Here is a 17,960-nt window from a genome sequence, read left to right on the forward strand (position 1 = left end):
GACTAGTAATTTATTTTTTTTAATATTCAAATCGAGGTGGTCGGCTATGTTAATTAAAAAAAAAAAAAAAAGTAAAAAAAAAAATTCTCGTTCTGTTATCTTCCTCTTTTCCCCCCCTCTTTCCAACAAGTACACACATGCACGCACACAAACACACACGCACGCCCTCAACACACACACACAGTCCTGAATTTCACCCATGTGGGAGCGAGCCAAGCCATGCCAGGTCAGACCCGATGTAGCCGAGCCCCGAGGATGAAACACCCACTTTTTCTTTCTTTTTTTTGTTTCTTTTTTCTTTTTTTTTCGCTTCCCGTGTCCGGCTCTACAAAAAAAAAAAAAAAAAAAAAAAAAAAAAAAAAAAATGGCTGCCAGGCGTACCGCAAGGCTCCGTGCTCGGCCCCAAACGCCTCGTCTCGTCCGCCGTGGTGCCGCCGCGCTCACATCTCGTTGGCCAGCTCCTCCGTTTCCGTGGAGACGTCTCCGTTGGCGATCTTGGTGTTCTCCTCGTATCCGGGGGGCATGAAAGCTAGCGTGTAGGGGTAAAGCTTGTGACACTCGGCGCGGTACGACTCCGCCTGCTCCTTACAGTCGCCGAAGACGCCGGTCCGAAGACACTCCAGGGCCTCCGTGCAGATCTGTGCAGGAGAAGAGGACCAGAATTTTTTTTTTAAATAAATACTAAATAAAGAAAACTCCATGTGAATTATGGGCTGTACCGTGGCTTACTGTCTTTATACAGGAAATCTCGGGCCTTTCAAATATTGACCACCAAAGAACAATAAGTCGGATATCCGCGGTTCTAATTTCAAGTATATCACAAATATCTTTTATGAGGTTATAATTTGAATTAATGTACCCGTCATCTCACTGAACGTGAGCCAATCTGAACTCACATTTCTTCTTTAATATGAAGTAAAATATTCAAAATATTCGTCCTAATAAAGCAGTGTCCGGCTGTTTCCTTCCACATTACGTTGATAATTTCCTAAAAAGTTTTAATTTATTCAATGCCATGTCTAGTCATAATTCCTAATATAATCCTATTTGAGTGTTTTATGGTATTATAGTGTCGTAAAATAACCTTTCAACGCTACCGTGACGACAAACGCACCTGTATGGTTCTGTTGTCCAGTGACTCGTCCAGTGCAGTGGCCAGTTCGGCTGCTTTCGCTTCCGTTGACGAGTCCAGACAGACCATCATCTTCGCAGCTGCAGGTACGAGAGAGAGAGAGAGAGAGAGAGAGAGATGGAGGGGGTTCATTTTTTTAATTAACTCCTTCAACAGTAAACAAAACTAATTATTTATTCTCAAACTTGGTGATGACTAAAGATTCTCCTCTCAGCGATGGATGAAAAACTCCCTCTCACCGATTTTAATAGATCAATAGTCCTTTTTAACAAACTTTACATCTGGCTTTTCTGTTATCTACTCAACCAATCTTTGAAATCCTCGTTTTGTAGGCAAATCTTTTTGAAATTTGTATTTTCCTGCATGTTTTTGCTTTTGTTAGAAAACGACAGGAAAAAAAAACTCGACTGAAGTGAAGGCTGATGAGCGAAAGGGGGATTAAAAAAAAAAAAAAAACGCTCAGGAAGAAAATTATACAAGAGAAAAATACTTAATGTAAAAATATTAAGTTTTATAAACGGCAACTCAAATTGAAAACGACAAAACTTCAGGATATTTGATGACTCGGCTCAAAAAGAAAAAGAAAACCTCCATGCCTGGATTAAGACTTTTAATAATTCCACAACCCAAACGTGCGGTCACCTTTTCAAAATGTGAGGTGACATCCCAACTGACGTGTGTGTGTGTGTGTGTGTGTGTGTGTGTGTGTGTGTGTGTGTGTGTGTGTGTGTGTGTGTGTGTGTGTGTGTGTGTGTGTGTGCCCACCAGCCAGTCGGTGTGGTATGGAGTCGGAGTGCTTGGTGAGGTAGGCCTGGTTGAAACTCTTAGCGTTGCTGTCCCCGAACAGCCGGGTGATCTCCTGCTTCAGCACCGTCCGGACCACCTCGGGCAGCTCCTTACTCTCCGACACTGGAAGGAGGAGGGAGGGGAAAAAAACAACAACAACAAAAAAAAAAACATAGAAAAGTGAGACGAAGGGGGAAACACCTGATGATAATTGGGAGGCTTTGCAGCGTTAACAACTCGTACCTCCTTTAAAGAAGCGGACTAGACACTGGTGCAGCCACGGGTGGTCGGGGTCGATGGCCACCGCTCTCTTCACAGACTGGAGCATCAACAGGTATTTTTCTGAGGAGAATATATATATGTATATATATATATATTTTTTTTAAAGTGACGTAAGGGATCATCTGGATGGTACAAACTAAAGAAAAGTCAGTTGTGCTTGCCGACCTTTCCTGAAGTAGATCTCGAAGGCCAGTAGGTGCGTGTCGATTTTGTCTTTGACCAGGTGTTTGAGAGGCATCAGGAACTTGACGGCTTCTTCCAGTGGGTTTTCTACCTGTAAAACAGGAAGTGACGAGAACGCACACGCGTCAAGCAATTGCATCAAAGCGGACCCAGCTGACCCCACCCCCTTTCCCCCTCCTCCGCTCCCCCTTCTCCTCCCCTCCCTCACCGACCTTGACCAGCTTGTCCGGGATGAGCTCCTCTTTGGGCCCTCCGATCTCCTCGTCGTCATCCTCCTTCTTCTTCTTCTGGTTCTTCAGCTGCTTCTCCTTCTCCGCGTTCTTCTTCTCCTCCTCCAGCTGCGCCTTCTTCTGGGCTCTCCGCTGCTTGTTCCTCAGCTTCTTCAGCTCTTTGTCCGACAGGTTGGCTAAAGGAGAAGAAGAGGGAGACGGCAAATGAACAAACGTAAGGAATCGAGTTTCTTCCAAGTTCGATTGATGAAACACTGACGTAGATCCCCCCCCACCACCCCCCACCTCCCCTGTGAGCCTCCTCTCACCTGTGTCAGCCTGCAGCTCCTTGCTGTCGTCGGTCAGGGGATTGTCGTGGAGGCTCAGGTAGATCTGGATGGCCGAGATGGCCGCCTTGTAGTAGAAGGGATGCATGCGGAGGACGTCCTCCAGCTTCAGCAGGTCCACGTAGGAGCGCAGCGTCATCTTCCTCATGCAGTAGGTGTGGAAATCGAACTGGTCGTCTGTGATCTCCACAAAATGCTGACGAAGGGAGAAGAAGCCGGATGTTATAAAAAAATTTTTTTTTTTAAAACTCAGCATGTCATTCTGCAGGCGAGTACGGGAAGCTCACCCGTTCGATCTCGTGACACTTCTTCAGGGCTTCTCCGAACTTGTTCATGGATTTGTAGGCGAGCGCGCACTCCGTCTGGAACCACATACACTGCATCTCGTTCAGGTTCTCCACCGCCGACGCGCCCTCCTGAGAAAACACACACACACACACACACACACACACACACACACACACACACACACACACACACACACACACACACACACACACACACAAGGCGAAACACACGTGAGCAGAGTAAATGACAAAGCGGGGTGTGTTAATATTCATGATGCCGACACACTTGACCGGCCTTGTTCAGGTTCACCCGCTGTGTGAACTCATTTGCACTTCTGGCTGATTATTTTATTTATAGAAGGCGCCAAGAGATCAGTGTTGTTAAAGGAGAACGCTGCTTCAGGAACCAGAGATAAATACAGCTTTGAAAGAAAACCTGAAACCGGAGCAGTGAGTGTGCATCGAATTTGATTTTGGAGGAGACAGACGAGCCAAATCCGGTGAACACTTCTTCATGAAAAGTTACAGCTTCCTCCCGCTGCGCTCCGTTGGCGCACAACAGGAGCAGTCTCAGAACCTTTTGATCCCAACCCCTCATATGTATTTGCATATTTTGTATAATTGCAAGATTTAAACAGAAGAGCACCTAGAAAGTTACTTTTACTCACTTTATTTTTAATATATTTCAGTTTATTTAATAAATTTGAGGTCGAATGTCTTAAAAAACAGCTCTTAATACATATCTTGTTGTTGTTTTGGTTTACTCCTCTCAGCCTCGAGGTCCTGCTCTCATACTCATTAACAAACAACCCACACAGTGAACAGAGCCAACACTTATCTTATCGTATATAATATCACCTGTAAATTCACTGTTTTCCCCTCAGTTATTTTTTTTTTTTTTTTTACAGCCATTAACATAATATTTTATATAAGAAAAGAGTTACTCTGCAGAAATCTGGTGTATTTGAATCCTGTGTGAATCTGCCACAAGTGGATCATTTAAAACAAGAAACAGTCACTTGCAGGTTACATGACAGTAATAAACAACATCAAAAGGTTGTTACAGTTCTTTGCTGATAGATTTAAAAGTCTAATGCGTCAAACGTTTTGTTTTGACACGTTCAGAAAGTTCTTGGCTTGTCAGCCAATTGTTCTCTCTCTCTCACACAGACGGCTTTTCCTCACCCGTGTGAACTTGGAGCACATTTCCTCCGCCTCTTTGATCATGCCCGCCTTCAGCATGTACTTGGCACACTTGGAGTTGATGAATCTGTCGGCAGTGTCCAGAGCCTGGGCCTCGTCCATCCACTGGGCGGCCTCCCGGATGTTCCCAGCATGCTGCGGGAGCGACAAGGTCACACACACACACACACACACACACACACACACACACACACACACACACACACACACACACACACACACACACACACACACACACACACACACACACACACACACACACACACACACACACACACACACACCTCCGAGACGTCAGCACGGCGACGTCCTCTCGGAACCAGTAAACAAGCGTGGGAAATGTGCGCCGCGTGTCACCTTGTAAATCTTGGCTTTGATGAGGAAGAGTTCGATGAGCGTGGGCGTGCTCTCGATGGCCGTGTTGATGTTTTCCAGAGCCAGCGTCTGCTGGCCAATCATGTCGTAGTGCTGAGCCAGGAAGTACTGCACCCAGAGCAACGTGGTCGGAGGCTCCTCCTTCCCGTCATCTGCGACAGTGAAAGCAGAATCTTTAGTGGTTGTGATCAAAACATCCCGCTCGTCCCGGTTCGGACGTTTCTCCTCACCGTTCTGGCTGAACATTCGACAGCTTCTTAATGAGGTTTCGTAGCCGACCACCAGCTCCTCTATTATCGCCACCTGCAGAGAGAAAGAAGACAAAGTTCGTGATGTCACCTGCAGGATGAAGAGTGAAGCTGTGACTCTTTCTTTTTAAAAAATCCGATCGCTCTCGAGTCTTTCTCTCCGTTTGACCTCAGTTTCACCGGCGCGTTATGCAAGATGGTTTTAAAGTGTCAGTGTGGTTTAGATGTAGAGCTGTCGGCCCACATCAGCGGCAGCGGCGGCGGCGCCGTCACCTTTTCTTTGTCGTTGTACAGCGACTTGAGCGTGGTGAAGACGGGCGGGCAGCCTTTACTGAAGTTCATCCTCAGATACCGGTCCAGACACTCTCTGAACTTCTCACCTGCAGAGACACACAGTTGTATCTTATAATAATAATAATAAAAAAAAATACACAAGAGTAAAATAGAAAAAAGGTGAATCCAAAAAGCTGGATTGCTATTCACAGATAGAGCTGCTCTGACTTCAGATTCTCCTGGTCGACACGATAGTTGTGAATTTTGTATCTTGGCCGGATGGTGTCGAGGCTGCTGACAGACTGTTGACAGTAAGACGTGAATCCTCCAGTGCGTCCGTGTGGAAACTAGACTTTTACTCTGAAGTGATAAGTCGGTGCTTCGAACGGTGTTATCTGTTATTAGAGCCGTCTATACAGCCGACGTTATTGAAAGTATTCCAGATTTGTTGTATTGTACTTCCTTAAAGATGAGCAGCTTTGCAGTTTTATTGCAGCGTGCCCGAGTGGCACCGGTGACGACTTTATAAGCAGTTTATGGAGCCGGGAGATGATTAAGGTTGTATAACGTAATTTAACACCAAATCTTTTATTGTTCTTGCCGGGTTTTTTGGGGCATTTCTGTTATATTTACAAGGACGAACATGGATCATGGAGTCTTATTATAAATGCTTAGCTTCCTTAAGTGGGCATCTTTTTCAAGAAATAAACAGAGCTACACTCACATCTGTTATTTCGTATTTTTTATGGAGTGCGTGTTTAGTTATTTCTTTTTTTTGACTTGGATTTTATTTCTTATCTTTAAGTAGCACCTGGGGACCGTGAGGGACGACATTTTGTTCTGCTTTGTGCTTTTATTGTGGACGAAATGACAATAAAGGAATTTGAACTAAAAAGAAAAACTTCAGGGAGGTCTATAGAAATACAGCTAACTGTCTTGTTCATGTCTCCCCACGACACGGATGTTGTGAAAGAAGATTTCTGGACATACCAGAGAGGAAGTTGAGAGGCAGCCGGCGAGGAACCAGCCCTTTCGGAAACTTCTCCCAGGCGTCTTCGTAGATCTTTTGTCTGTCCTCTACGCCGCCTGAGAATAAGTTAAAAAAATAAATAAATAACACCCCACAAGAATCCCATCAACAGGTGCGCCGTTTGCAACCCATGTGAATATTTCAGAGGTCAGTGATGATGAGTCGGGTCTTTTTCTCCCGATTCGTACCTGGTTTCAGGGCGTTCTCCAGGCCGCGGTAGTAGGACCAGTTCTCCGGGTTCCTCTCCTGCAGACGACCGTAGACTTCTGTCGCCTCGTCCAGACGATCCAAGTTCAGCAGCAGCTCTCCTGCAGAAACATGAACGTGTCAAAAGTTACGCAGAAAGAGTCGACAATGTACCAACAGTGGACTTTTCTAAATGTGTTAACTTGTGTTTCCATTTTTTTTTCTTTTATCATATTTCCAGATGTTTGCCATGAAGGATGAAAACTTTGATATATTAAATATGTGTTGACACTTTTCACACATCATGTGATGGAGAGAGAGAGAGAGAGTCCCACCTCGTGTCTCCTCCACTGCAAGCTTATCGCAGATCTGCTTCTCGTAGTTGCACAGATGCTCCAGCGCCTCCTTGTGCAGCCCCGCTTCTCTCAGCACCTGGTTCTGGTAGAGCAGCAGCTCGCTGTACTCGTAGTCCACTTTGTCTGGAGACGTCTGAACAGAAAAAAATAAAAAGACACACAAACAACGGGGCAAATGATTAACATTTTGTTAATCAGTGAAAACCTTCTGTGGACTTCTGCTGCTGCGGGAAACTCGATCAGGATTTGTGTGTTTGCAGCTCCATGTACCACACAGATGGCACAAAGGCAGGAAGCAGACTGGTCTTATCAGGAGTGAGCCAGAGAGAGACGGAGAGCGAGCTTTGGTGCCATTTGTGACAAATGCAACACTCTTATTTAAAGCTGTGTTGACAGGCAGGATCGGTCGGCTGCGAATCACGCTGTAACTCTGATGCATCAATCAGCCCGGTCAGACAGCTGCAGCCACGTCTCTGCAGCGACCGCTCTGCTTCGGACGGTCTTTATGTAGAAGAAACGCCGAGCTGTCGCCGCGTCTCACCTGTTGTGTTTTCCTGAACTCCTCGATGATCTTCGCCGCCATCTCGTAGTCCTCCAGGAGGTGGTAGGCGATGGCGTAGCCGATCCAGGAGGCCCGCTGGGCTGGACGCAGCTGCAGCAGCTGGTACCGCGTCTCCTGTAGAAACACAACATGTGGACCGTAAGGTTTAACAAAGAGCTCAAAGTATTTCAAATCTGATGTGTGGCTGCAGAGATAAACCAGGAAAAAAAAGAAGAAGAAAAAAAAGAAGAAGCACAAAGTGGAGATTTTTGCTGACTCATGGTATTGCAAATAAACACTTCATACACTCTGACTCAGAGTCCCCCCTCCCTCTTCCATATATTTTTCTTTAATCCTTTCAGCCACATTCATCTTGTCATTTCATACCTCTCACTAAATAACCATCTGAATCCCGGGCTGTTTTTCCCTGGAGAGCTGTTCTACATTGTGAGTGCAACCTGATATCTGCCTGCTGACTCGCTCGCTCTTCTCCGAACGGCTCCCCGGATGAGGCGGCGCGACAGTCGGGAGCGCGTCTCTCTTCAGGAAAGTTCTTATGTCACAAATTGAATGAGGTCTGGTTTTCTTTTCTGGTGTAAGAACTTCACACTTTTCCCCAAAACCTTTAAATCTGCTTTTACTCCAACTTCCCAGGTTTTTATTTGACTATACCCCCCCCCCCCCCACACACACACACACGCGCACATACTCCCAGTGACCCTCTGTCGGCCCTCACCCTGTAGCCCTCCAGGTCTCTCATCTGGATCTGCAGCAGGGACAGGTCTCGGAGGATCTGCAGGTTGTCCTTGTCCCACTTCAGAGCGTTGCGGTAACACTTGATGGCCTCGTCATACTTCTTGTCCGACCGCTGCAGTAAACCGTATACGTGCCAGCCTGGGACGCGGGGGGGGAGCGGTTAAAGAACAAAACACACAGTTCCTCCATATATATTCTGACAGAAAAGTGTACATCAAGGACAATTTCCCCTCAGTGTTACTTGAAGATTCTCCTTTGATAGAGTTTAAAAAGCGTTGCTCGCTGATTGTTAAGACAGCAGCCAATGAAAACTTGGTTCTTTTAATAACTTTTACTTTTAAGGCCGAGCAAATCTAAAAAGACGATTTACATGTAACATGCAAAGTTTCTGCTTCTTTCTGTATAGATTTAATTTACCGTCACTAAAGTCCAATAACACTTATGGCAGAAAGTTGCTGGTCAAATTTTACTATTTGATTCCCTTCAGGCTTCAGGTTGGGTGTCATTCAAAAATTGTTAATACCAGTAGAGATACTTTGACTTTAATACATATTACTCAGCGATACCTTTTTTTTTTTTTCAATATCATACATTTTAGGACAAAGAAAAATTACAAATCTTAAGTTTTCATACAGTTTAGAGTACTACCCAGGTAGTTTTCTGTAGTGACATCTCACATTGAAGTTTTGGCTAGATACTATAATTCACTGATGTTCCCTAAACGCCTCGCATGCTACCCTCCAGTTACTGCATAACATTTTCAGACAGGTGAGTGACCAAAAATTAGCGGCTCACGAATGAGATGTACTCCCGTGCATGCCTTAAATAGAAAAAGTATTGCGGTGGATGTAGCCACGGTATTAATATTTGGTTCAGTATCCAGCCCTCCTCTACTACTCCTAATTTGGATGGATGATAAATGACACCAAAAAATAAATAAATAAAAAAAGACCTAAATCAACAAACATTTCACTTCTACGCAGCATATTAGAATACAAATTAAAAACGCTCATTTTATTATGAAGCGTTTGCTCTTTAAAATAAATAAATAAATAATATGACTTGATTTATCAGCATGACCCTCAGCGTACACGCTGCATCCATCACCAGGCTGTAAGATAAGGGCCAACTGGAGAAGCCGCAGAGATAGCGGCGGTGACTGCTCGGCGATACAGCGTGTTGACTTTATGGGGGTGGGGGTGGGCACTTATCGGCTGGAAATGTGTGCAGATTTCAAGAGAAGGACAGCTACGTTCAGAGGATGTGTAAACGAGAGCTCTTCTAACACCGGCATCTCGCCTGCTGCGTCACGGCAGGCAGCGGACGTAAGGATACAGACGTGGCTCCTGAGGTCGTTGCGCAGGCCTCGTCTCACCAGGTCGTAGGCCTCCTCCTTCTTCCCCAGACAGTTCAGGGTGAGGCCCTTCATCGCCAGGGTCTCTGCAGCAACACACAAGCACACGAGTGAGGAACGTACTGAGCGGACGGGACACGATTTACGGGCGTCCCGCGCTGCTTACCTCCGTGCTCGGCGAACTTGGGGTTGGACAGGATTTGTTTGCAGAACTTGAGCCCATTTCTGTACTGTTTGTGTTCGTAACATCGCTGTCGAAGGAAAGAGACAAAGAAAACGCATCAGATACGTTCAAGATAACAACTCATCCTGGAGTTCGGATTTAAACAGCCAGCTCCACTTCACAGGATGTGAAGTAAAACTATGAAAACGACTCGTGATATGTTAAAATCTTGCAGTCGGCCCTCATCAACCGGCGATATATTAACGAAGACGCATGTGCTTAGCCCAGCTTGTAATATCATGTCCCACCTGCACACTTTACTTAAACCAGATGAGGTAAACATGCTTGTTTTCCTTTCAGAGAATCTATAAGCCTTCATGTGTTTGTTTGACCACAGGGACAGCCTATAACTACTTGAAATTCATCATTAATATTTCCACTTTTACGTTATTCTCTGTTCATATTTATTTAAGCAATCGTAGGTTGTACTTTCCGGTTTTTGACGTGAAGGACCCGAGCCTCAGGCAGCACCTAAAGCCATTTAACACAGACTACTTATTGCATTTATTTAAAACGACCTGTGAAGACCGACACTACAAAATAATTATTGGTAAATCAGTGCTTCAACTTGTGGTTGCAGATTCAAAGAGGGACGCTGTACTGCGAGTCCTCCAGTTCTGACATTTTAACAGCAGAGCATTATTTAGATAAAGTACGTTAACAATTGCCCCCCAGAATTTGCTTAAAAACGATCCACATGAACACTGATCGGACTTCTACTGCAACACAAATCCGAGGCGAAGCATTCAGCTGAAGAAATGACCAGCTCTTTGCCCGAAAGTTATATTTAGGTATGCAGTTGCACAATCAACAGTCCACCACCTCTGGTTTTAAGCTGATCACTGGCTGCCAGAGTGGCCACGGTGTGTGTGTGTGTGTGTGTGTGTGTGTGTGTGTTGGTGAGAGAGAGAGATGGGAAGAGTTAAGCTGGCAGATGGCATTTCGTTGTCCCACCAACAGCTTCACTAATGGTGAAAAAAAAAAAAAAAAAAAAAGAAAGAAGATGACGTCAGCTCCGCATACGGGTGCCAAGGTCGGTTATGAAATTAAGTAATTCGCTGCTGAACTGAGGGGAGGGTTAAACCACTAGCTGGGACATGGAAGCTGGAGGACATGAAGGGAAAAAAAAAGAAAAGAGGACTGTGCTGCTTTATCTTCACACTGCACTCTACTGGAGGTATAATTGGACTGAATAAAGGGACATTGTGACACAACATTGTTACATGTGTGAGCAAAAAGGACCATCTGGGGCGGGCGGGCCGGGGTGGTGGGGGGTGGAGTGTGAATTCGGACAAGCATAAAGAGATGTACACACAGTCAGCTGTTTTATATTTGCATCGTGGCACAATCGACTAGTTCAAACCGGAAAGCATTATGAACTGACATGAAACACCCAAAAAAAAAAAGCAGCAAACAAGAGAGAGAGAGAGAGAGAGAGAGAGAGAGAGAGAGTTCAGTAGAATAAAACACGTTTCCTCGCCCTGATTCATTCAATAATCAATATGCTGTTATTGGCCTATAGGCTGCTGGGGGAGCTCGTGATGCACCGAGCTTCTTCCCTCTTACTTCCACTCTCTATACACTCATATCTCACCACCGCATCTCATTAACTTCCATGTTTTGTTTTCTCACTCGTGTGGTTTCTGTTCTTTCTTTTCGCAGACATCTCCGGCTGTGGAGCTGCACGTCTCTGCGATTGTCGGCCCCCACCAACAGCTCATGTCTTGTACCTTTATGCTTTCTTTTTCTCTCTCTGCTCTCCTCTCACCTCCAACCGGTGGAGGCAGAGCCCACCTCTGAGCCTGCTTCTGTCTGAGGTTTTTCTTCCTGTTAAGAGGGAGTTTTTCCTTCCCTTTGTTGGAGGTTTTTCTCCCTTAAAAGGAGTTTTTTTTCCCTCCTAGTTTATGTGGGAATTGTTGGGTTTCTCTGTATAATGCTGTAAAGGACTTTAATGTGTTAAGTGCCATGAAATAACCTGTGCTGTGATTTTGCGTTATATAAATATAATTGAATTGAATACAAGTAAATCTCGACTTCATATTGGGGTGTTAAATAATAACTTATTGTGTCTCCTAGTGAGGAAAACAATCCCCCCCTGCCCAACCCCCCCCCCTCCAGAGATTTGTGCACAACAACACAATACTTGCCCGAGTGCAACTCCATAGGAAATTAAAAAAAACAACGGCCAGACGGTTTTCAACACGAGTGAATTTCCCAAAGTTTGGATTAGATGGTACGTAATAAGAGAAATCAGAGTACTTATATTTGTAGTGGAGTATTTTTAACAGTGTGGTTTCAGTACTTTTACTAAAGTAGAGGAATTGAATACTTCTTCCAGCCCTGATATTAAACACCAAGCAGCACAAACCAGTACAACAAACATAACTTTAAAAAAAAAAAAAAAAAAAAAAAAAAAAAAAAACTGAGTTTTGTTGCTTTTCTTAATTTTCTAAAGTTTCCAATAAGATATGTTAATATTCACTACAATAAGACTGTACAATAACTCACCTCTGGCAAAATCCATTACTCAACAATAACACTATTGGTTGTCTGTTTAAATATTTGCACTATTGTTTAGTTAGTTTTAATTTAATTATTCTATTTTATTGTATATACTGTGCATTTTTATATTTAATATTTTACTGTTGTTTTATTGCTTTCCTGTAGCTATAATGCTGCTGTAGTGATAAAAAAAAATTCCCCTTGTGGGATTAATAAAGTATCTATCTATCTATCTATCTATCTATCTATCTATCTATCTATCTATCTATCTATCTATCTATCTATCTATCTATCTATCTATCCTATGATGTGTTTGATACAGGCAATAATAGAAAATACCCATTGGCAACAAGAGTTCAAGAACTTACACATGAAAGTACACACACACATACTGCAGTGTGTATTTAATGTAAATTTAGCAACATTAACACCACCAGCTGTGCTTATCCAGCATGTTCTCCACTTCCACCAAAATAACTCGGTCCCCGGAGTTAGAGAGAAGCTGTCAGAGCTGCAGGGCTCGCTGCAAGGAGCTGGAAGTGCCAACGTTAATACTGTGATAAAACATTTTCAAAAGCCTGCTCCAAAGCACATTCACAGCACGGTGGGAAGGAAAGGAAAGGCAGCAGCGGAGAGGAGGAGGAGGATAAAACTCACAAACGCTCACGGTAATGGTGACTTTGCACTAAATGCAGAGGTGTGACTGTGAACTTCATTACCTTAAAGAAATCGCTATTTCAACTGGGTTTCAGGCCAAGTTAAGGCATTCATGTTCCCAGGTTTTGAGATTATTCTCCATTACAGTATCATAAAAAATAATATGGAGGGGAAAAAGTCTGGTTCTTCTGCACTATACACCGAATACTACCCATATGTATAGAAAGGTGGATAAACTTCTTCAACAGTAAAGTGCAGCTCTTCTTCAAGTTGAGCACCGAGTCAAACATATAAATTGAGGTGGTGTTGGACGTGTTGTTACAAGTATCAGTGAAATTAAATGAAACTACCTTGATTGCTCATCACTATACAACATTTATTCAAACTATAAAAAAAATAAAATAAAAAAAAAGGAAAAGAGGCCTACATGCTTATAGGCTGTATTTTTGTATTTCACCCATCTGCCTGTTGTAGTTTTATAATTTGCTGACACAGCTAATTAAGGACAAATTAGTGTACTTATGCAGTACTAAAAATAAATAAATCACTACTTAATGGGAGATTAATGGTGCAAAGTACGACTTTAGGTGAGAAAGTTTCGAACTAATCCAAAAATCAACGGTCGTGCAGAAGTTGGAGGCCTGCCAGCTTCTAATAATGCATTTGGGAATGCACTCTGGGAAAGCAAAAGTGGAGAGGGGTGTGGTCCACTCGTGACCAGAGCCAGAGAGAAAAACTATTTCACGTCTCTCGTGTCACGTTGCCACAGTGGAGCGGGTGATACCGGTGACTTTACGCTGGGTTTTCCCATTTCAGACAGCAACACATTCATGTAAAAGTTAATTACGTCTATCTGGAGCACTTTCTGACAAATGTCGACTATGTATGAAGTAAACTAACAGAAAAACTGTTAAATTTGCAGCACAAGTCCTAGAAAAAACAATTATGTTGTAAAATAAAGTCAGCGTGTTAATTTTCTGTTAAATGTTTCCTGCTATATTTTAACGTCAAACTAAGTTACTCAATTTTACTTTACTGCAAAAGTCTGTGTGTTCAACAGTAATAAAAAAGGTAAACGCTGCTATTTATCGATCGTATGATATCGATCCGGCGCAGTTTAACCGTGTGGCCCGAGCAGCAGTACGAGGAAAAACCGATACCCTCCCCGAGGCCTGCAGCAAACACGAGCGTTTCAACAACCTTTTCAAGATCAGGTGCGGGTCACAGGTCTGTTTTCCCTGCGAGAAGTGGAGCGACCGAATGCCAGCGCTCTGACAAAGTCCCCCCCGGCGGAGAGCCCCTGCCTTTCAAAACAATGATGTTTATCAGGGACGTTAAAGCGGCCGCCGCCGCACACGAATCTACGCGGCTCCTGGAAAGCGTGCCGCTCGAATGTCCGTTCAAAGTGATGTTCGACGACGCCCGCTGACAACCCGATAAGAGAGGACTAGTTTAACGTGCTGCAAACCACAGTGAGCTCGGAGAAGCTCAGTTACTGTCACATCCTTAAAAAAATAAATAAATAAAATAAATGATGGCTAAACTTAATCCACACCTGTTCAACCCGCTCGTTTGACCTACATTAAAACAAGAGCGCCGATAGGAAATAAAGAGCGGGGGATTTCAAAACGTGGACGAGAGGGACGGCTGGATGAATAGATGGATGGTTGGGCAGCTGGCTGCCAGAACACAGCAGGCCCGAAGCAGCTCCAGTTTTGCTGACACAGTCACACCGGTCCTTCCCCTGCTTCCTCTCGGTTTTTGTACATCGCACACCGTTATGCCGAGCGCTGCCTTCCCATCGATGATCTGCATGCATGCACCTCGCAGAATAAAACCTCTGCCACGTGATGCGCCCGGACTGTAACTTCGCTTCTGGGATATCTGGGGATCACTTTATTTATTTTTATTTAAACGATCTAAGGAAGACCATTTTGGATTATGTTAATAGATATTTTAGTACACGGAGTAAACTATTGTGCAAAATACAAAGTGAACGACGAACATAGTAAAAGCGGTTTGGGCCTGTTTATGATACGATCAGAACAATCCCAAGCAGACGCGAGACTCTTCTAGCAGGTTCATTTCCAATATTTGTTAAATGAGAAAAAACTGTGGAACAGTATCCAGACAGGCATCTACTTGCTGAATAGTCCTGTAATAAAGGATTGTATTATTATTAATATTATTTGACAGAAGCAAATCAGTTCCGCACACATAATGCAGAAACTCAATATGACACTTTAAACTAAAGTTCAACTTGAATCAAGCACATAATCTTCATTTAATCTACTTTGACAGAGTTTAAATTAGGCAAACCCCACATGTATTGTCTGCACTTAAAAACTCCATATAGCCGTTTTGAAAGCCAGGAGTTATATTTATAAAAAAAAACATGAAAACAAAAACTACTTAAAGGTCTAGTGTAAATAAAATAATAATCAATGATTGCATAGTTAAAAATATTCCACGTAGGAAACTAATCCCATCAGATAAAAAAAAAAAAAAAAAAAGGCCACAATTACCGAGTCTAATAACACATCGATCACTTTTTTTTTTTCTTTATTAAAATCATTTATGAACCTAACAAAGAAGATTAAATCGTTTGGAAACAGCAGGCCGACGACTTTTGCTAAATCACGCCGGGCGCCTGGTTCCCCGGCTCCGCATGCGGATCCTCTCCATAACACCCCGATTAAATTGGACCTCGGCTTAAACCCGAGACGCTCGAGGTCTCCCCCACATGCAGCGCGTGCGCCTGACATGCACCTAAAAGCCCCCCCCCCCCCACCACCTCCTCCTCTCCCCCACCTCCTCCCTCCTCCTCCACCACAAGACATCTAGCTGGCTAGCGTTAGCCGATTAAGTAACGTCAAAACGGCTAGCGCGGCGCCCCCCCCCCCCCCGGGGGTCTGGGACACAAAAGCGAGCACGCCGGTCAGAGCACCTGCTTTGCATTCAGCTAAGACCCCCCCCAAAAAAAAACAACAACAACAAAATAAAGAAATAAATAAACCAAATATCACAAAGGTCTTCAGATGTAACCCGAGAGGGCTCAAATATAAAAAAGAGCACGCGCACCGCTCTCACCGTCGGCTAGCTCGCGAGCTAGCTCTCCGTTTGTTGTGTTTGACAGGCTGGTCGCGGCCTTGTCGCACCCAAAACCTCCTTTATTTAAAGACAGAAATCACCGCAAACGACGCGTTGATTACTCGACACTCGAGTTTTAAATCACCGCGAATTTACGATCTTGTCAGAATAATAATAATAATAAAAAAATCAAATAAAAAAAAGGAGTAACGCGCGGCCGCCGTGTGTGTTGTTTTATTCGCGGGGTTGGACGGCGCGCAGCGCGGCGTCAACAGGCCGGGGCTAGCGCTAGCGCTCCCATTCAACGGTGCCGTTTTATACTGGGTTTGTGCTAAGCTAACGGAGCTACCGCTAACAGCCGGAGGAAGCTCCGCTGACAGCCCCGCCGACGGAGCTCTAAACTCGGCCTCCCCGCGGTGGTTGGTGGCGGTGGCGGCGGAGGTGGAGGAGGAGGTGGTGGCTGGTCGTTCTCCCCTTCCCCCTCCCTCCACCCCCCCACCCCTCTCTTCCACTGTGCGAGGCTCTCTCTTTTTTTCCCCCCCCCCCTCCTCCTCCTCCTCCTCCTCCACCACCACTAAAATAAATAAAAATGAACTCACCAGGATCCTCTTGAAGAGCGCGTTCTCTTTCGGCGGTAAAGTTACTGTCGGCATCGTCGCGGTATATTTTTCTCCGGGATCCGTTTCCCCCCTCGACCTCAGCACATGTAGCTAAAGTTAGCCCGGGTAGTCACGATGAGTCGAGCGGAGTGGTTGCTGGTTCGGCTCCCCCCCTCCCCTCCCCTCCCCGCCCTCCTCCCTCCTCCTCCCCCCGCCCCCACCCGTTCGGATCGCCTTCCTCCGCCGCTCCGCTCGATTGCTCCGTTTTCTCTCTTCACCCACTTCCTCCTCGCACGCGAGTGGCGGAAGCTCCGACTCCGTTCAAAATGGCGGCGGACGACTGTGTTTCGATTAAAATGACCCGTTTACTCTGTAATAATAATAAAACTAATAATAATAATAATAATAATAACACTTTGACAATGCCCCGCCTCGCACTTTAAAGCCCAGCGTTTTATCTTTTATATATTTATAACACTGTTTAAACGTCTGTTGTTCGTGTCATGGTAATATCTTGTTTTATTTTATTTTTATTTTATTTATATCTTTTACCTTGTTCATACCTCCTGTACTGATGAGTTGCCAAATACATTTTTGTATTTTTTTTTACAATGACAATAAACCGCTTCATGTCTCAAATGTCTCAAAATTATGATTTTTTTTTTCATGATCAAAATACATGATTAAAAAAAATGTTTACATTCAATTTTTAATATTTTACATGTATTTTACCCAAAATACATTTTTTTTGTATTTTTTTTTACAATGACAATAAACCGCTTCATGTCTCAAATGTCTCAAAATTATGATTTTTTTTTTTCATGATCAAAATACATGATTAAAAAAAAATGTTTACATTCAATTTTTAATATTTTAATGTATTTTACCCAAAATACATTTTTTTTGTATTTTTTTTACAATGACAATAAACCGCTTCATGTCTCAAATGTCTCAAAATTATGATTTTTTTTTTTTCATGATCAAAATACATGATTAAAAAAAATGTTTACATTCAATTTTTAATATTTTACATGTATTTTACCCAAAATACATTTTTTTTGTATTTTTTTTTACAATGACAATAAACCGCTTCATGTCTCAAATGTCTCAAAATTATGATTTTTTTTTTCATGATCAAAATACATGATTAAAAAAAAAATGTTTACATTCAATTTTTAATATTTTAAATGTATTTTACCCAAAATACATTTTTTTTGTATTTTTTTTTTTTACAATGACAATAAACCGCTTCATGTCTCAAATGTCTCAAAATTATGATTTTTCATGATCAAAATACATGATTTTAAAGAAATTGTTTACATTCAATTTTTTAATATTTTA

The 17,960-nt window shown here is 43.4% G+C and overlaps 1 protein-coding gene across 1 annotated transcript; it reads right to left on the reverse strand.

Annotated features, from left to right (window-relative positions):
* Positions 1-407: 407 nt before the first annotated feature.
* Positions 408-16,800, reverse strand: LOC138632308 (N-alpha-acetyltransferase 15, NatA auxiliary subunit-like). Its single transcript, XM_069717784.1, has 20 exons — positions 16,620-16,800; positions 9,715-9,799; positions 9,530-9,634; positions 8,175-8,332; positions 7,439-7,573; positions 6,877-7,030; positions 6,544-6,663; positions 6,316-6,411; positions 5,326-5,432; positions 5,035-5,107; positions 4,787-4,956; positions 4,412-4,564; positions 3,227-3,355; positions 2,922-3,135; positions 2,596-2,789; positions 2,366-2,474; positions 2,162-2,260; positions 1,898-2,041; positions 1,115-1,212; positions 408-638 (listed from the first exon to the last, which is right to left on the reverse strand). Exons 1-20 carry the CDS (start codon positions 16,671-16,673, stop codon positions 441-443), a joined length of 2,595 nt encoding a protein of 864 aa, XP_069573885.1. The 5' UTR covers positions 16,674-16,800; the 3' UTR covers positions 408-440.
* Positions 16,801-17,960: the final 1,160 nt, after the last annotated feature.

Source organism: Brachyistius frenatus, unplaced genomic scaffold (genome assembly GCF_029030835.1).
Source record: "Brachyistius frenatus isolate BFR_SWC_R1_liver_20210118 unplaced genomic scaffold, ASM2903083v1 Contig_180, whole genome shotgun sequence".
In the NCBI taxonomy this organism is placed as follows: domain Eukaryota; kingdom Metazoa; phylum Chordata; class Actinopteri; family Embiotocidae; genus Brachyistius; species Brachyistius frenatus.

What these genes read in the sequence shown, in the direction of transcription:
- LOC138632308 (XM_069717784.1), bottom strand. Translation starts at nt 16,673, where the DNA reads ATGCCGACAGTAACTTTACCGCCGAAAGAGAACGCGCTCTTCAAGAGG. An exon ending in CGCTCTTCAAGAGGATCCTG is followed by an intron (nt 9,800 to 16,619) that starts GTGAGTTCATTT and finishes TTCCTTCGACAG; the next exon opens with CGATGTTACGAACACAAACA. An exon ending in TGTACAACGACAAAGAAAAG is followed by an intron (nt 5,108 to 5,325) that starts GTGACGGCGCCG and finishes TTCTCTCTGCAG; the next exon opens with GTGGCGATAATAGAGGAGCT.